Raw genomic sequence first — 18,744 nt, forward strand, 5'->3', positions numbered from 1 at the left:
GTAATTTGGCGGGGCTGTAAAAGTGCTGGTAATGGATTTACCGGCATGTTAACCGGCACTTTTACTACTCTGCCAAACCTATAAAACCCTCATGACAGATTTTACCACACCCAATATTGAAAGCCCAGCAGACTGTTATCCACAGACATATGACGTGGTTGGGCAGCACTCTGAACATTTCAATTGGTACCCCAGAACACAACAGCCACGTGTTCGCCTTTACCCAGGATGCTTTTGTAGTAGCCATGGCTGCAGCATTTCTGGGTGCTAATTGTCTTTAAAATCACATTAGAAGTCCTATGTTTACATGCTCCAGTAAGCATGCACCCTCGGCCATTATAGCTTCAGCAATTGAGTACAACTCATTAAATTGACATATTTTTGCTGATTAAACATTTCTCTTTTCTGTTGTTGGACACCCTTGTATAGGAAGAAGACGACGAGAATTTATACTCCTCAATCCAGCAGCTGAGGGACAGAGCCAACGAGCTTTCCAACCTTGTGTCCAACTGCGAGCGCAATAATAACTGTGATTCCCGCTATCAGCAGCGGCTGGACGAGCTGCGCGCAGCCCAGGAGCGACTCGTGGAGCTCACAGAAGCTCGTAATAAGAAGTAAGTAAAACATGGACTGCGTTGGGCGTACCTGCATGATATGCTTGATGGCGATTGTTGTATCTCAGCCTTTACCCCACATCCACCTCCACAAGTAGCGGTTCCGCTAAGAGGCGTATGGTAAAATAGAAAATGGTATAGGAAAGTAGTTGCATTTTAACCGAATAGAGAAATACATGTAAGACCCCTTTTTCTAGTAGTAGTCATCTTCTTTTGATATCTTTTTAAATATAATTCTTATTGCCTTGTATGAAAAAGAAACAATAGCAATGTGGAACCCATGAATAATCACATTCATTAAACATTTGGCCCAAATCATCTTTGTGTTGGACATGTTTACTGCACAATTGTTAGGGATGGCCTTTCTTTTTGCCGCTTTCTCCTCTTTCCATGGGATCGCCAGCTCATCTGCTGGCTCTTTTTTGACCCGGACCTTATTTTTGGGAATGAGGTCATTTGTAGCAGCACTCCTTTGTTTAACCCATCTAGTTTCGCGGGAGAAGGCTACCAGTGCAGGGAGGACTCTGTGCCCAGGGAGGAGGCGTGGGGAGAGTGAGAGAGACTGACCGAGAGAGACCAAGAGAGACTCGAAGCCCATTCCAAACCTTGTGTGAGGCCATGACTGTAACTGAACTGGTTGTCCATGAATGGACAGCTGCCTAGAGTTGAAATCTGTGGGTACTCCGATAGGTGAGCGTGGGCTGCTCATCCCAGGGCTGATCTCAGGAGAGGATCTGGAGCCGTTCCATTAGTCGTCCACTGGAACCAAGGATCTGATGTGAGAGGCTGCAGAAGGACGCTGGAAGAGTGCTGCTTGGACACCCATTGTCCAAGCCATCCGCCACAAGACAAAGCTCCTCTCTTTCATCGACAATGGAGATCTTCCACAGTATCTCCCTACATTGAACCAGTCCTGCATTGCCAAGAGCTTACTCCTGGAGCGCTGAAGAGTTGAGGGCCTGTAGCTGGCATCATTCAAAGTGGGAACCCCTACGGCTGCTTTGATTTGGCACAGCCTGGTGCTGTGAAGCGTGATTGCAGTGCACTCTCATTTTTGCACCTTCGCTTTGTAGCTCTGTTGCACTCTGCCAGGTAAGGAGTCCTGCTGTCCGTTCTTTGTGCCTGCAGACCCAGTGTGGGGTCACTTGGTCTGCTCATCTCACCTGTAGTCCTCCACAATCCTGGAATTGGAAGGTCCTTCCATGTCTTCTGCCTAAGTCTAGCCTTATGCTCTTTGGTACCGAGGGGTCACTGACAAGAGACTGGAATCGCTGTCACACGTGCCAAAAGAAGACGCCTCTGCATTCACGCCCCCAATGACATAACCTTCAGCCATAGCAGACATCACCAATGGCCCAGACTTATCGAAGGCCATTGGCCAATGTTAGGGAAGATTTTCCTTTTTGCTGCTTTCCCTCCATAAACATTTATGTTGCTATTGTTTGATTCCCAACATGATTTTCTATAGGTAAGTAAATACTTTTTGCTTTACTTACCTTGCTTAGCTCATCTATTTTGGGGGGTACTGATCAGTCCCTATGGCTATCAGTGCAGGTGTGCCCTTTACCCCATTATGACATTTCTTGTTGTTTTTAAGCTGCACACAACACTATACACTGAGGTGGAACAGCTATAATTTGTATCCCTTTTTCGTTTGTTTTTATTACTATTTCCGTTACTTTCACAATGTGTCCAGGGTGGGCTGGTGGCAGCAGATATTCTATTACCGTGGTTTTTTATTTTTGTCTTGGGCCCTTTTGTATTTTACTGCATTATGACATTTTTCAGTACCATACACTCAAATATGGCCGTGCCACATGTTGTTCACCTGTCCTTTGCCCATCTTGTTCTTGGCATTCTTCCTGGCCTCTTGGGTCAGAGAATACCATATAAGAAAGCCCTTTCCTGGGCAATGCCTTGGCTTTTCTGTGAAAGCAGCTGTCTGTGTTCTTGGCTGAATGTGGGGGCTGGGACTCCCTGATCGCAGTCCACATCTTGGTCAAAGTCTGTGACTGGACATATATGAGGGCCAGAGGCTGTTTATATTTGGGTAGCACCAGCCAGTTTAAATGGTGCAGATCCTTACTACTGGAAGTGCCAGGGCTCGAATGTAGGATAAAAGGACTCCTGCAGCATTCTTGAGATCGTTGTTGGAGCCAAGAACCCAACAAAGATGGACATCAGTTGCAGCCATCCAGCATTGCTTCCAGGAAATTCCAGGCAAAGTCCTACTCCTCAGTGCTGATCTCACGAAGTCCCTTGTTGGTGCTTTAACCTCTGGACTCCTGCTCAGTGAGACTGCCTTTGGAAGTCTTCATATGTGACCAGCTTCCTCCAGGGCCCCTTTTCTACACCCGTCACTGTCCCAAGTTCTGACTTGGGACTCTGCAGATTCTCAGCTTCTGAGGCAAGAACCGTCCTCCTGCAGTTATTGTGCTCCACAACAAAGAGTGGCCTAGCAGGAACAGCTAAAGGTTTGCTTTCCGCGTGCACTTTGGTACTGCTTCCATTCATTGTGTCGTGGGAGTCCCCCAAGGTTGTTAGAATCGTGGTGCTATTTCAAAATGCTTGAGTCCGCCAACTGACAAGCCGCAAGAACCACCACACCAGAGTACCGAACCTCTGAGTAGCTGGCCCCAATCCTGACACTGAAATAAACCACTGCACCCATGACTCCAGGATTTACTGCAAAGGAACCAACACTTGAAGTGGGCCCAGCAGATTCAGTATTACCAGGTGTAGCTTCTGAAGTAATCGGAGTAAGAGGGGCAAACTTCCATACCTGTTTCTATCCCCTCCCGCCACAGGGTCATATGGGCGTACCCTCCTCACTCTACCTTTACCTTACCTGGTCATGATTGGTAGAGTTTTGGGGTTCATAGTCATAAAATCGAAAATAAAATGTCGGGAAAAAAAAGTCACATTTCTTTTTTATTCGAATGGGGGGGGGGGGCGAAACTCCCCCCCCCACTTTTTTTTACATGCGATGCGAGAGCCAAAAAATAAATAAACAAAAAAAGAAATCATTCGACTTTTTCTTTCGCCATTATGTTTTCGATTTATTTGACTTTCAACTTTTTTCCTTCGATTGTATGACTGCACACCGATTTTTGGCCTAGGATAAACCCACACCCGTCTCTGGGCTTCCCCTTAAGAAGTGGGATTAGGCGAGGACCCCTAAAGATCTTTTCTTACCTTTGTTCTTGCATTCTTGGACACTTGAGCTCACCTGTTAGCATAGCCAAAACTACTTTCACTACTTCTTAAGACTTCTGAATCCCTAAAAAGGGTTATCACTGGGACCTGTGAGTTTTATGGAGCGAGGAACCACTATTTCTAGCAGGGAAGGAATTCTGAAGTGCTATAGGCCTTGCTTTTTGAGGTCTGTTTTAGTGCTTCCACGGTTTCGCTCAATACGTAGCTTGATTTCTGGTTGTAAAATACGCATCTGTTTTCACTGACTCTATAGCATACAGTTTACAGATGTTTCTGACCTGAATCCTAATCCAGTGTTTAAGTGTTGGTGTCCTTTAGTAGGAACATCCCATGATGAATAGTGTGGATTTAGTGATGGTTCTTACCTATTTTCATTACAAAGCCCCTTCTTTTCTAGCTAGGTCAGGACTTCTCACAACCTTAATCCTAGATGTAAATACAGTGTTTTGTAACTTCTTTATTCTTAAGCAATTACTAGTATTATTACCTACCAGGTGCTATTTCTCTATTCACTGGCTTTGGAACACTTACAGTATACAGATAAGTGATTCCACCTGCATTTAAAAATGAAGTGTTAGTGCTCTTAGCAGAGCACACCAAGGTGAACGTGTATGCATTAGTAGTGAATGTTTTAGTATGTTGCCTGTGGGTTTCCATTGATAAGGGTTTGTCTTATCAAGTCCTAAATAAATAACTGCATTTTTATATATTCTGCCTAACTTGTATTGCGCTGTGTGTGCTTAACTGAACCCTGCACCACTCTCACAAGCTACTAAGTCTAAGCCTGGCTATTCAGTTACAGTTCTATTTCCCAAATAGGGTTGTATATAATGGGGCCAGGATGAAGTCCCTTCCTTTCTCAAGGGTTGTTGGGTGGGGTGGTCACGGTTGGTCAAGTGACTCCTCCAATATACCCCTCATAGGTGGTATATCGGGGAATCCCCTCAACCACCCCACCATAATCCAGTTCTGTGCCAGTGGACTGTCACTTGAATCCTGCCCATAGCTTGTCTGTCTCTTTAAAGGAAGACTCTGGTTGTAAATTCCATTATGGTTGTAGGGTCTGTCATGTTATACTTCTAGACAGGCCCAGCAAGCAATTGAAGCCCTCAATGAACCCTCACTGTAATGGAGGGCTGTGTTCCACTTCATGACGGGCAGTGCTGATCAGATGCAGCATTTGCTCTGCGGTCAGACACATTGCAAAGGCGGTCTGCCTGGCAGAGATGAAACTGCACTTTTGCCTTACAAGATGAGGGTTAACTGTCAAGTAATCGATGTTGGCATTGCTAATACAATGAGACCTGGTACACCACCCAGTATCAACTGTCCCACACAAGTGTAATCACTCTTGAGGTGCATGGCCTAGAACTGAATAAAAAGCATAGGCAACTTAGCTGTATTATTAATGTTATAAGTTGGCATGGGAGATACAGAGATTGCAGGAGCTGGAGACAGGAGGATGGGAGGTGAAGACAGGCAGTTGTAGTGAAGCAGAGAAAGCAGGTGGAAAAATTGAGTAGCGAGGAGGCTGGAGGAAGAAAAGGAGGGGGAGGTTGGAGTATTTGAAGAAAGGTATGAAGAAAGGAGGTTAGAAGGGAGTTTTAGTAGAAGGGGTGAAGCAGCTGTAGGGAAGAAGGTGGGAAGAACATCAGTGGAGTGATATGCAAGGAAGTCCGTGGGGAGAACATTGGCTAAAGGTGTGGAAGGAATTTCAGGAGGAGATTGAGAGCACAGCAGAGAAGATGTTGAAGGTGGTATTGAGGGGATACAGAAGGAGAGACGTGAGAGTGCAAAACAGCAGAGAGGAGGATTAGTGGAGGTCCCCATAGCAATGAGACGATTGCATATCATTGAGGAAGAAAATAAGGTTGCACTTCCGGAGCCAGATCCAGGGCCCTGAGGCGAGGTGGCGAGCAAGAGACAGTAGAGAATGCAGGTTACCAGTTTTAGGGTGGTAGCTCTGGGATTTTTCCAGCCTTTTTTTTTTTTACGAGTCCCATCTCCTACCAACGGCAAGTGCTAGTGTTCAGGCATACATGGTGCCAGAGGTTCTCTGGAAAGGCTACCAGCTGTATCGAGGATGAGGAGCATACGACTGAAGCCGATAGAACCAGGAGACAAGGAAGAAGTGCAGGGGACATCTAAACACATTAGGACATTTCTCTGACTGGTATGTATTCCATTTAGCTGTAAGCCTTGCCAAGAGTAAAATGTTCAGTCTGAACTTCATATAAACAATTCTTTTCCTCGGATCTGTTAATTAAGTTGGGAATTTTTCACAACCCAATTTATTTAAAAATTGGTAAATATTATTCGGTCAGGATTCTGAGAGATTTGTCATTCAGGAAAGAATTTAAGAACCACATATCATAGTTTCTTTGTACAACATTACACGAATCTCCGTAGTTACTTAGATTCTTATTCCAGAACCTTACCAACTCTAGATCATCCAGTGTACACTGTATATACCTAATCCATTTCCAGAATGGTTGTTCTGTAGATTCGACCAGCTCCCACAACACTTTTTTGTGGTCGGACCATTTTGCTGAGACGGAGCCAAAATATTATAGGTTTAATTTCCGCCTCATAGCTCAGCTTCTCTAAGAAGGGCTTTCGGATTGAGACTTGCAAATCTAATGGAGCAGCCATCCTGTTGTTTTTTTTTAACCTGTCTCTGGTGCCTTTATCAATTTTGCCCTAGCCCTGTACCCATCTCCAAAAAACCCTGGTTTAACTATACTTCTCTGTGTCCAACTGGTGTTGATCCTACTTTGTCTTGTATCAGAGTCCTAGGAACATTACGGTCAGAAAACCGATGCATGTTGGTACTTCTTTCACCTGGTTAGGGATCTCAAAGAAGATCATCACAGGCCAAGGGTCATCTTTATGTCCAAACTTAGTGGGGAAGTGAATGCCATCATACAAATCCAAACATTATGCACTTTATCCTGTAGAAGAGATGGACCACTGGAAGCCATCACAAATATAACAAGTGCACTGGTTGAAGGAGTTGAAAGCTGATGAAGCCACAGTCATGGCCATGGCGTAGAAATTACAGGAGCCCGAGGTGACGGAGAAAGAGCCCCAACGCTTCGTATCTGTGGGGCTAAAACACTGCCACCTACAGGAATATGTAGCCCAGTTCGCAGATGTGTTCTCGGATCGGTCTGGGAAAGAATCTGTTTCTTCCAGCATTTCCACACCATATATGAAATGCTAGTATGCATAAGGCTTTATGAATGCCAGAATGGCTATGCCAGATAATTTGAGACACAATTCAGAAAATACTTTCTGTAGAAGTCATTGAGTGATCATGAAGTCAGTGGTTTACTTTGATAGTACTGGTAGGAAAACTAGATGGCAGTTGAAGATTCTGTATAATGAAATATCCATATCTAATGACTTATCCTATGCTGGTCATAGATGAGGTATTTGAGAAGAGCAGCTCTTCCGCTTATAACGCCCCCTCAAGTGCACTAAAAGATACTTGCAAAATTCCCTTTTGCAGAAATTCAGTGTGAAGATGGCTTTGTATAACCAAGAGGGTAGATTCTAGTTTTACATGCTGAACGTTAACTTTAAAGGGCACAAGCTTTGTTTCAAAGATTTATGGATATCCTTCTATGGCCTCTTCACGGGTTCAGAGGGTATATACATCGATGACCTTGTCATCCACAGTGAGACCTGGGGAGACGGCATGCAGCATCCCCACCGAGTGGCTTAAATGCTCATGAAACTTGGCATAACCATTAATCCTGCAAACAGTAAAATAATAGGGCTAATGGACATCATTATCATTTTTTGCAGAAATGACACATTTCTAGTAAAGTATACAATAAAAATAACAATACAACAGTAAAGCAATCCAAATCATGCTAAATAAAACTGCTATGCAGCACAAAATAACATCATTAAAACGGTGCAACAGCAACCATCTTGGTGCACTAATTAAGATTCACATGTTACAATTCAGCCAATTACAGCTTCAAGCTATCAAGAAAAATTAGAGAGATAAATAATTGCAAACAAACCATAGCTCCACTCAATCCGTTTGGTCCAATAGTTTTGATCGAATATACTTACCAAGCAAAATCAATAAAATGTGCAATTGCTAACATTATTTCTTCAGTGGTAGCAATTATCAAAAATAAAAGTTCCTCTCACATGGTATTAATCTCAGTGGCAATCAATATAGGGAAAATGTATGTCTTCAATGCCTTAGAATATAATTCACAGTCAAACAAAGTGCTATTCATCTTCAACAGAATCGGTACAATGTGTACATTTATCTGTCTGGGATGTATTCCATTTAGCTGTAAACCTTGCCAACAGTAAAATATTCAATCTAAACAATTATTTTCCTCGGATCTGTTAATTGAGTAGGGAATTTTTCACAACCCAACTTATTTTAAAATTGGTAAATATTATAGGGTCAGGATCTCGAGAATTTTGTCATTCAGGAACAAACTTAATAACCACATATCATAGTTGCTTTCTGCAACAGTACACGCATCTTTGTAGTTACTTGGGTTCTTATTCCAGAACCTTAGCAATTCTACATCATCCAGTGTACACTTTATATACCTAATCCATTTCCAGAATTGTTGTTCTGTAGATTCGACCAGCTCCCACAACACTTTTTTTGTGGTCGGACAGATCCTCCATTATGTTGAGACAGAGCCAATGCATTATAGGTTCAATTTCCGCCTCGTAGCTAAGCAGGCGCAAACCAAGCTCAAGGTACAGGGGCACTGTAGGTGTACTAGTATGCAGTCTGAACATTTTCTCAATGAAGCCCCTTTCCGCTGTTTGAATCTGGGTAGTTGGTACATGTCCCCAGAGCTCGGCTCCATATAATGTTGCGCAGCAAGGCCTGTGCTTTATGTACCTCTATGATTGGCATTATCACTCTGCCGCTGAATCGATTGAAATAATGTAATGTAGCTCCTGCCTGCTGTGAAAAAAAACGTGAATTTACATTGCACCATTTGGTCTGCCCATGTACCATTGGCCATTGGTGTCAAGCCGAATTAGTCGAAAGTGGTTTACCTGTTTGATGGGCTCATTATTGCACTTAAAATAGACCTTTACCATTTTGCAGAGTTACAAACCATTGCTACAGTTTTGTTTTTGTTAACTGTTAGTCGGTGCAAAAACTATTTAACACGTCCAGCTGTTTATTGACATGGATTGAGAAAGAAGCATCACGTCGTCGGCATGTAATAAAATGCCTACTATGACGATCATTGGGCGTCACATTTGATGTCTTGAATGAAGCAGTCCAGTTCATTAATATAAAGTGAAAACACGAGGGCTGCCGGAACACACCCCTATCTCAGGCCTTTCTTTACGTCAAGGCCATTAGACTTGTGCAACCTCAAGCCAGAAAGGTAAAGTTTGTCCACCAAATCCCATTATCCAGAACAAAAAAGAAGCTAAGAGCATTTCTAGGTCTGTTGAGATATTTTAGTTGTTTTTCCGGGATTTTTGACTATTGCAGGACTACTCATGGACGTAATCAAAGCCAACTAACTCGGCCAAATCGGATGTGATTAATCCAGATGGGAAGCATTTCATCAATTGAAGAACTCCCTATATCATCCACCTGTACTCATAATGCCAGATTTTTTTAAAAAAAAGTTATTCTTCCGATCGACACATCACAACTGGGAGTGAGAAGCAAATTGTATTCATTAGTAGAAAATCTTCCTTAAGGAGCAACATTATGCCACTATTGAATAATATTGCCTAGCCATTAAAGAGACAATTGAGCCTTTAAAATGCAAATTAACAGTTCACAGATCATGCCACATGGACCAGGAATTCAAGAAATAAGTACAAAATCCTGAGTTAGGAGATGGTTCTTACCTCTTCAATAGTTTAGCTTCTTATTGAAAATGAAAATTGCAGTCTCATCTGGACTTCCTCTGTCTCCATCCCCTCAACATCCCAGAGGAGATTTGAGGAACCAAACCAAAAGGGAGGATATGTGGAAAAGCCCTATTGTTGAGGCCAGTAAGTTGAATAAGAGGGAGCCGTCATCTGCTAAATTATACCAACCATGGAGATGGTATAAGAGACGCCCCAGGGACTTGCTTCCAATCCTGATATTGCTCTCAGGGCCAGCCATGGCCCTCTTAACACTTGGAGGAAGACCGACTGAACTGATTCAAATTAATTGGTGCCAGCAGTCCGGGGGCAGATATCAGTCATGGCAGCTGATCTGGGAAATGGAAAACTGATGCACGCGCCGATTGCTATTCTGCACCACAACCGCTAGCATAGTTTTTGTTCACAGCAGATGTAGAACTGTCAAAGGAGCATGTGTGGCCGGCAGTCCACACGACACGAAAAGCACACATGCAAGGAAGAGCAATCTGGTTCCAGAAAGGGGGACAAACCTTTTATATCTTTGGTTTAACGCAATCGTTGAAACAGACACTAGGTGCAACACGTGTTGATGGGGTTAAACACACAGCCCTCACTTAATCCCACAGCCAGACCAATAACCAAACACAGATGTGCCCACTGCCGCCTTTAGAGTCCCAATTACCAGCAGAACAGAGGTATATCGGGAGGCTGGAACAATGTCAGAGCATGAGAGTTCCGAGTCAAAGAGATAATGTGGAGTTGTGCAGAGAAGATCCTGCTGGAGATTTAAGGTAGCAGGAGAGTGAGTGGAAAAGAAAGAATTGAAGGAGAGAACCATCAGAAGATTAGAGGGAGGAGAGTAGTTGAGAGACAGAGGGTAGAGGTCATCAGACAAGGGTTCAAGAAGGAAGACGGTGATAGAGGTGAACATGGCGACTCAGCGAAAGTTACCAAAATGTCTAAGTCTGGAGAGCCAAGAATTGAGAGGGAGTTGGAGAGGTATGAGGCCAGAACAGTGAGAAGTGGACATAGCCTTGATGGCAGAAAGTGGAGAGACTTGTGGACCTGGTCCCGAACACAGGTAAGGGTCAAACCTGAAAATCTGAGCGAAGCCAAAAAGTAGTTGCGATAATAGTCCTACGCTAGCTGGGAGCCATAATCCGGAGTCTGGTGGAACCCATAAAGCCTATCAAACAACTCAAGTCAGATTGGCACAAGGCTGAAAGAAGGGGGCTCATGAAAACACAGATCTAGTAAGGCTTACTGAGTAACACGTGCTGCACCACCCTTGGCTGGGTGGCTCATAATCACTGCAACCTGAAAATTCACCCAGGGCAGAAAAGGAAGACCAACCAACTGCAGTCCAAGAGGAACACTGTGCATTAGCAACTGCCAAATAGGAGTTCCTGTAGGCATCTTTGAGGCCTGTGAGTGACTTTGATAGATCCTGTCTTGAGTATTAAGCCCTGACCACAAATTATTGTATATTAGGACCTGGTGCCGGGGTGTCAGTCAATAGGCATCCTTGAATACTGGCCTAAATCCCCCAGAATAAGCCTGTATTTCAGGACAGCTGATAGCTGCCTTGGCCCCCATTCGAATCTCTCTGCACTTCCCCTCCACTCTACATGCTCTGCTCCCCTGCTTACCTCCTCAACCTGCAGTACTTCTTCCACTGAGACACAAGGGGGTTGTCCTGATGTCTGGGATCAAGGGTTTTCCTTTTAGTTTCTGTAAACACAATATTATTCTGTCATGTTTGATACACTTCGACTTATTTTGTGTACAATAGAGCTCAAGGGTCTAAATAGACAGACACTAATATTCAGCAGAATCAGCGTTTAATTAGCTGTTCATTTGCTTCTTTTAGTATACATAATTCTGTACCATTTACTTATTTTCATATTTCTTCAATTTTTTACACATACTGTTTTTGAAAAGAATCATCCCAAAAACTTTTGGACTTTTTGATATTAAAACATTGGTGCAGTGAAAATTGTGTGAAACCATCACCTACAGTGACTTGTGATATAACATATATAAATTTCATGCATGAAAATGCAACTAGTTGTAACAAGCTGAGATGTAATGCAAGGTAAGAGGGTGACCTAACACTTGGTCTATGGCTTGATGTTAATCAAACAGTTCATATGAGTTTATGGGGACAGTAGTGGCACTGTGAGATGCGCTGTCCTGAGATGTTTCGGCGAGAGGCCTTCTTCTTGGGCCTGGAGTAGGTCTCCGTATAGGTGGGACATAAAATAGGTAAGGGGCTCTATTAGTGCCTAGTGGTGTTATTTGAAAAGCTATACATGACATAAGAATACCATAATTATGGCACACCTAAAAAGTCTAAAAACAGGGCAGCGGTAGACTGACCTTTAAAGTATTCCACGTGGTTTATCCTTGGATTGTATCTTCCACGTTTTACAACTTTGGGCGTTTATGGGATTCAAACGTATTCACCGTCACAAGTTCTGTAGGACAAAAAAATGCACAAGTGCATGGTTTGTACAGACACTGTGCATGAATAAAGTGTGGAAAACACATTTTGCAGTCACCATGTTGGTTGCCAGAGCAAAAACATACCTTTCTGGGCGGGTGTGCTAAGCTGGCTTGTCTTTTAGCCATGGGTTGTGAATCTCATCATGGCTACGGCTCTTTCCCTTCAAAACCCCAAGTCCCAATGCCTAGGTTTGGGAGCAGCATAAGGCATTTGGTTGGAGCTGATTTCAGGTAATTGGTAGGTAGAAGGATATTTTGGAAAACGCTTTGTATATGAAAAGGAACTGGAGCTTACCGCTGGTAAAAGCTACATTCGATGGTAGCGAGGATTCAATCGAGCGCGAACCTGCTGGCGTTGTACATAAATCGCTGAGCTGTGTGGGGAACATAGCTATGAACATGCACGCACTCGAGTAGTGTTCGTGCTAGGCGCATGCACTTCGGAAATTAATCGCGTTACCGTGTTGATGTGTAACGCTCTGTGAAACAATATGAAGTTGTTACGGCCGTGTTTAATTACGGCAGGCAGACTGCATGATGAGGAGGCAGAGAGAGGGTTAGTGGTACTGGATAAATAGGAGTACCAGAGTTGATGTTAATATTATGTTGCAGGGTCTGTATCATGTGAAGTGACTGCTGAGGGAGCTCTATATGATAAAGCTGGTGTGAAACACAGTCCATATGTTGAAGGGCATTGGTTTGTGGCAAATGTAATGCACTAGGTGCTGCTTCATGTGCCTGAGTTCGCGCTAGAGGGAACTAGTGTATGATCCGAGCTGGCAATGACAATAGGCAGGCTACTGTTGATGAGGGGTACTATCTGCACTACGGCTGTTGTGACGACCGCTTCTCTGTGTTAAAAGGTGCCATCGCCTGTTGCCTGTTAACAATACGGTCCAATGGGTTCCGCCTCATTTAGCCGTTGGTAATTGTCTTCCGTTTAAAAATCCACCATGCCTCCCTATGGTTCAGTGTATTAGAGGCATTGGTGGTGTTTGAGACTGAATCAACAATCCACCATAGGAGAGCATCTGGGCCATGTTGGTGTTCCATGTAATGTAAGACCATGGAGGCTGTTATGGGATCTATGTTCCCCTATTCCTTTATGGATTTGTCTTGTTGTTTGTCCTACATAACGTAGGCCACAGGGGCACTCTATTATGTAGATGGCATTGGCTGTCTTGCAATTAGTGAATTGTCTTAATTGCCATTCTTTGTTACCAATCCAGGATGAGTTCATTTCTTTGGTAAAACGGCAAGCCGTGCATGTACCACATGGATGATGACCACAGATTTCCCTCATGTTCCAGATTGTAGATCTCCGTGTCTTGTTGTCTGTTCTGGCGTGGGTTAACATATCCTCCAAGTTCTTCGATCTTTTGAGGGCCATCCTTGGAATTTTCTCTTCTGGTAAACAGAGTTGTACCAGAGACCAGAATTTTGTCAGTATACCTTTGAGTTTGGTAGTGTTTGGTCCGACTGTGGATACAAAGGTTAAGACATCCTCGCTGCTAGTACTTGCGATCTTTGATGTAAGTAGACTCTCTTGTGGTGTATATTTAGCTCTTTTAATCGTGTTCTTAATGAGATTATTCGGGTAACCCCTCTCTAATAGTTTGTTTTGTAATACTTTGGCATGCTTATTGTATTGGTCCAATTCAGTGCAGTTCCGTCTCAGCCTAAGGAATTGGCCATATGGGACATTGTTGCAAAGGCTTTTAGGGTGATGGCTACTATAATGCAAAAGAGTATTTCTGTGTTTCTTTTGTGAATAGTGTACACGTCAAGGATCCATTTTGAGGTCTGATGGACAGATCTAGAAAGTTGATTTCTTTGTTGCTGCTTGTCATGGTAAATTTTATTTCTTGAGTTTTGGTATTAATCCAGTTATGAAAATTGATCAAACTTTCCCTATCGCCTTTTCAGATTAAAATGATGTTGTCTACTTCTTACACTGCCTAAAGAGGCTGCAATGGTAAGCAGCAATGGACTCTCTCCAGAGCTCTTCCCAGTTCACCATGGTAGCCATCTTGACTTGGTCAGATCTTCCCTTTGATGGATAGTCACACCACCACAATTACCCAACCATCTTCACGTCTTTTGCGCAAACGTTCATGATTTGCATCAGTGACCAGAACTTAGACAAGAGCTCATCTGTGAAATATCTGGCAAATCGGGCCAGAAACAAAATAACTACTAAGGGCCTCTCGCCATGATACCGTGGATAAAAGCCTGCGGGCATAGATTCTAATACGGGACTTCAGTTCATGTAAAATCATTATTTGTTATATGTTATAGAACCATTACAAAAAACATTTGACATAAATAATGTGAGACTTAAAAGGGTGAGCGTTGGGTAACTTTAAAATGCTTATTAGATAGCTCAACGAGTTAAGCAGTCATTTCAGAGATCTGGGTACAGCCTACAGGAAACAGGTTAAAATCCCTTCAGGGTTTCCTCAGTCATTCATGCTTCTGAGGTCAATAAATATGGAGTATCATTAATTGGGATGAGAATTGCCCCAATTAATACAGTTCTTGAAAGCTGAAGAAATACCACAGGAAGCTTTATATAAAAGGTGATGTTCTAATGATTAAAGGTATAGTCCCATTGTGTGGACCTTGTGGTGCAATATTTGCATCCAATGCATATTTGTGTTTAAAAGCTGATGAATCCAGTGCTCTATGCTTTTTTTATCGCTTTCTTAAACATTTTTTCCACATTCTTCCCTCCAATCCCCCCTTACTCCAACCCCTAGATTGATGGAGAAGAAGAAAAGGGACCGGCAGATGATGAACAAGCGCAACTAAAACTGCTGTGCAGCTCCTCCCCTCAGTTCTCAACTACAAGAGGCTCTATCACTGTTAACAGCAGGTGTCGCTGTATGGTGCAGCGGCCCTCCCTTTGCAGGAGTCGGAGCCATTCCTGCCTGCTGTGGACCAACATTCTAAACATAACCATCATGAATGGAACTGCCGTCCCACACGGTGTCAGAGCTTTCGGAACACTGTGCTGTCCCCTCCTTCTGCTATGACTGCGTGTGAAATTGTACCTACGGTTGGCATTGTTGTGCATACTGATCCCGCTAACTATGGTAGGGCTCTGTTCAATGAACAGTTGTTTTTTCAACGAAGATGAGCTGTTGGTGCTCCAGAAGGAAGGTATCAAGAGGACATACAACTCGCCAAGGGTTAAGGTGGACATTGCAATGTCTATTTGTAGTCCAGAAGCAGTATTAATGATCCCAGTTACTGAATAGGTCTCCTCCTGAATCCAGTGACCTTGCACTGCTTTTGTCTGAAACACTAAATCCAGTAATCAAACATTGTGGTTCTTAGACTTTTCAGGAGCAGGATCACAGACATGCCCATCGAATGCAGGCTCCAGGCCATCGTCCTAGTGCACCTACATAGTGACTGTTTAGAGAGTTGTGTTTGTTTGTGTTTCTCTTTCCTCCAGTTCATCAACTGGAGAGAACCTGCCAAGTCCAGTGAAGCCATATGTGGCCCCGGGAATACGTCTTCAGCATGCTGGGCACTTCTGCTCAAGCGCTACCATTTTCTGACATCCCCTCGCCCTGAGAAAGAAGGACTGATAAAAGATTCTACAAGTGTCTTTCAAGACTACACATATATATAAATATATATATATATATATATATATAATATATACATAAATATATATAAATAAAAATGCAAATATATATTTTTTCTTATTCATGCTTTTCTTTTTTTTAAATGTACATAATGTGCCTAAGATTTTCGTTGCCAGTCACAGTGTTATGAGCATATGTAAACGTTGCACTATCCCCGATGGAGTCCATGTGCTTAGGGCTAAGCGGTGCGGACCTACGAGAGCAAATTCGGCCACTGTCCCCTCTAGCAGTGTTCGAAACAGAAAAGGGCTAGCAATTCACTGTAGGGTGGGTGGTGTGTATAATGAATGAGAGGCTTAAGGGCTTACGATTCATTGTTGCAGTCTGAGTAACGCCTACCAGGCCTTAAGTCCCATTTCCTGCAGCGGTTGAGTTCTGCATGGTGCCTAGTGCAGACTTCCACTGCTTTCAATGTACAGTCAATGGAGATAAAGCCAGTGTCCATAGGTATTACAGCCTTCTCAAGGGAAGTATCCAGTTGTTACACAGCTGTTGATATTGACTACCATCCTGGGCCTAGATGTTCCAACTTTGGAAGATAAGACAGCAGGAAGATAGTGATCACGCGACTGAATCTGGTGCGGAATCCAGGATAAGAGCTCTTGATTCCTTAGTAACTTCTCCCCCTGAAAGCAGTGGAATCAAATACTTAAATTCTCAGGTGCATAAACGTAATTGCTGAATAGTCTTGTGTTTTCTTTTTTGATATGCCTGGGCAGAGATGGTTTTAGCCACCTCGCTTATCAGGCACCAGGCAAGCACTGTTAGATATACCCATCGCCTTTAATCAACTGTGTGTGACTTATGGCCCTGCCAGCGTAATTCTTTTAGTGTGTTTGCCATTTACTACTATTAAGGTGTGTTTGCTCTAGGCCAGGGATCTGCAACCTTTGACTGTCCAGATGTTTTGGACTACAACTCCCATCCGCCCTAACAATTCCATTTAATGGTAAGGCACTATATACGACGTAGGTCGGCATGTTGCAGACACTGCTCTAGGTACTTGATAGTGCTTATTATGGAGAGAAAACTGATGGAAGTAAATGACCAATCCACCATTTCTTAACCCCTGGGAATCTGCGTCTTTCGATTCCATTTCGGCTTAGCTCAACTTTTCCATTACAGAAGGGGAAAGCCATATACTGACCCGTCTTGCCCCACCCTCTCCCACAGAGTTTTCCAGCCTGAGGTCAGATCTCCCACTGCACAAGAATACGAACACCAGACCGTTGTCGACTCTGTTGTGAGTCAACCCTGAGGTGCAGCAGGACTCTGGAGACAAAGCGGATGTAGAACACACCTATGTGTATACCTTTCCCACTTATTGAGTTAAGCAAAAAAAAGCAATGGATGAGCATGCTTCAGCCAATGTCCGAATAATATTCTGTGGCATTGCAGAAAGACACGTTTAGTGGAATGACTAGACTTTTAGAAATGCATTGTTACCATAAGGGTTAAGGGTGGGTAAAGACCCCAACTTGCCGCAGGTGTGTATGTTTTTTTAATTGGAATGGCACATGGCCAATATGGTATCCCATGGAAGGGTGAAGATGGCTTTGTGATGTTCTTTCTATGGTGAGGGACGTGGCCTTAAGCCTTCACTTTAAAGACAATTACACACTAGAATCGGATCTTCGTGTTAGTTTAAAAAGTCAGAAATAAAAATAGATGGCCAGTTTTTAAATGGCGTTTAGTAATGGGTAGTAATACGCTGGTTACTGCTCCCCATTTGGGCAGATATAGTGATCTTTGGCAGGGAGAGTTTAATTTATTTGCTCAGGGTGGTTCTATGTGATTTCATTGGTTTTATTTAATTAATTGACAGAGATTCCATCTATTTTTATTTTTTATAGGCAATTTTACCGTAAATGTATGCGGGGGAGACCTACCCCACACAACCACCCCAATCCGCCCTACATTCATTATTACCCTAATCCACCTCCCACATAAATTTGCGGTAAAATGCGGTGGAAACAAATCGACAAATTCTCCCTTGAAGGAATAACCTGCAATGGAATCTTCGTATCCCCAAGGATAACCCAATTTGCTCAAATGAGATGAAAACCCAGGTATCCTTGTTGCACAATTGAGTACTTAATTAGTCCGCACAGCAGGTGGTGTTGACCGCTATGGCTGGTGCCTCTGAATGGGTCTTGGGGCTGTGCGGAGCCGTTTACGGTGCAGCAACTTGAAAGCCATCATACTTCTCAATACAGATGCTAATGTTATTCACCTTAGTGCATTGACACAGTAGCCTAAATGCAGTGTCACTGAAGAGTCGGTCCTTAGCCTACACAGTTGATGAAAGAAGTGTGAAGGTTTCACAACAGCATTGCACAAGTGCGCTCTCCTAGGCTGCATCAGGCGCAGTGGTCTCCACCATAGGGGGCTAGTGCAACGGTAAGCTCCTGTCAACAAGCAGAACATGGGCGTGCAGCCGTGTATTCTTTGTATGAAAATAAATCTATTTAGCCAATTTGTATTCAGATAAGCATTGGTCTTATTTCCAGGTACTGCCTTGGCTTGGCCTAGATCCATCCATTTCCTCCTAAAGAATGAGTAACCTGTGGTGTAATAGCTGTGGATCATCAGAGAGACAGCCAAGCGAGAGGACCACACAGCCATGTGCGTTGCTGCTGCTTAGGTAGTTCTACGTTCCACCCCCTTCAGCTTGTACCCGGAGCAAGTGCAACCATGGTGCATTCATGCAAACATCCGCACCCACTCTGACCCCGCCCTCCAGCGTCACCTAAGCGTCTTTTCTCTTTGCACAGGCAGGAATGTGGATGCTTTTTTTACAGCTCTTGCAATCTTTTCATCTTCATTCTCTTTGCCAACTTCTGCTTCCTGTCCTCCCTCTGCTTATGCAGCATAATACT

The 18,744-nt window shown here is 43.4% G+C and overlaps 1 protein-coding gene across 1 annotated transcript in view; it reads left to right on the forward strand.

Moving 5' to 3' along the window:
• Positions 1-18,347, forward strand: part of LOC138497983 (1-phosphatidylinositol 4,5-bisphosphate phosphodiesterase gamma-1-like) — a 738,955-nt gene extending 720,608 nt beyond the window's left edge. The window contains exons 32-33 of the mRNA XM_069621756.1: positions 430-614; positions 14,969-18,347. Of these exons, the coding sequence (XP_069477857.1) occupies positions 430-614; positions 14,969-15,020 (237 nt within the window). The 3' untranslated portion in view covers positions 15,021-18,347. The remainder of the gene's footprint in view (positions 1-429; positions 615-14,968) is intronic.
• Positions 18,348-18,744: the final 397 nt, after the last annotated feature.

The sequence above is a fragment of the Ambystoma mexicanum genome, chromosome 5q, assembly GCF_040938575.1.
Source record: "Ambystoma mexicanum isolate Mex_15411 chromosome 5q, UKY_AmexF1_1, whole genome shotgun sequence".
In the NCBI taxonomy this organism is placed as follows: domain Eukaryota; kingdom Metazoa; phylum Chordata; class Amphibia; order Caudata; family Ambystomatidae; genus Ambystoma; species Ambystoma mexicanum.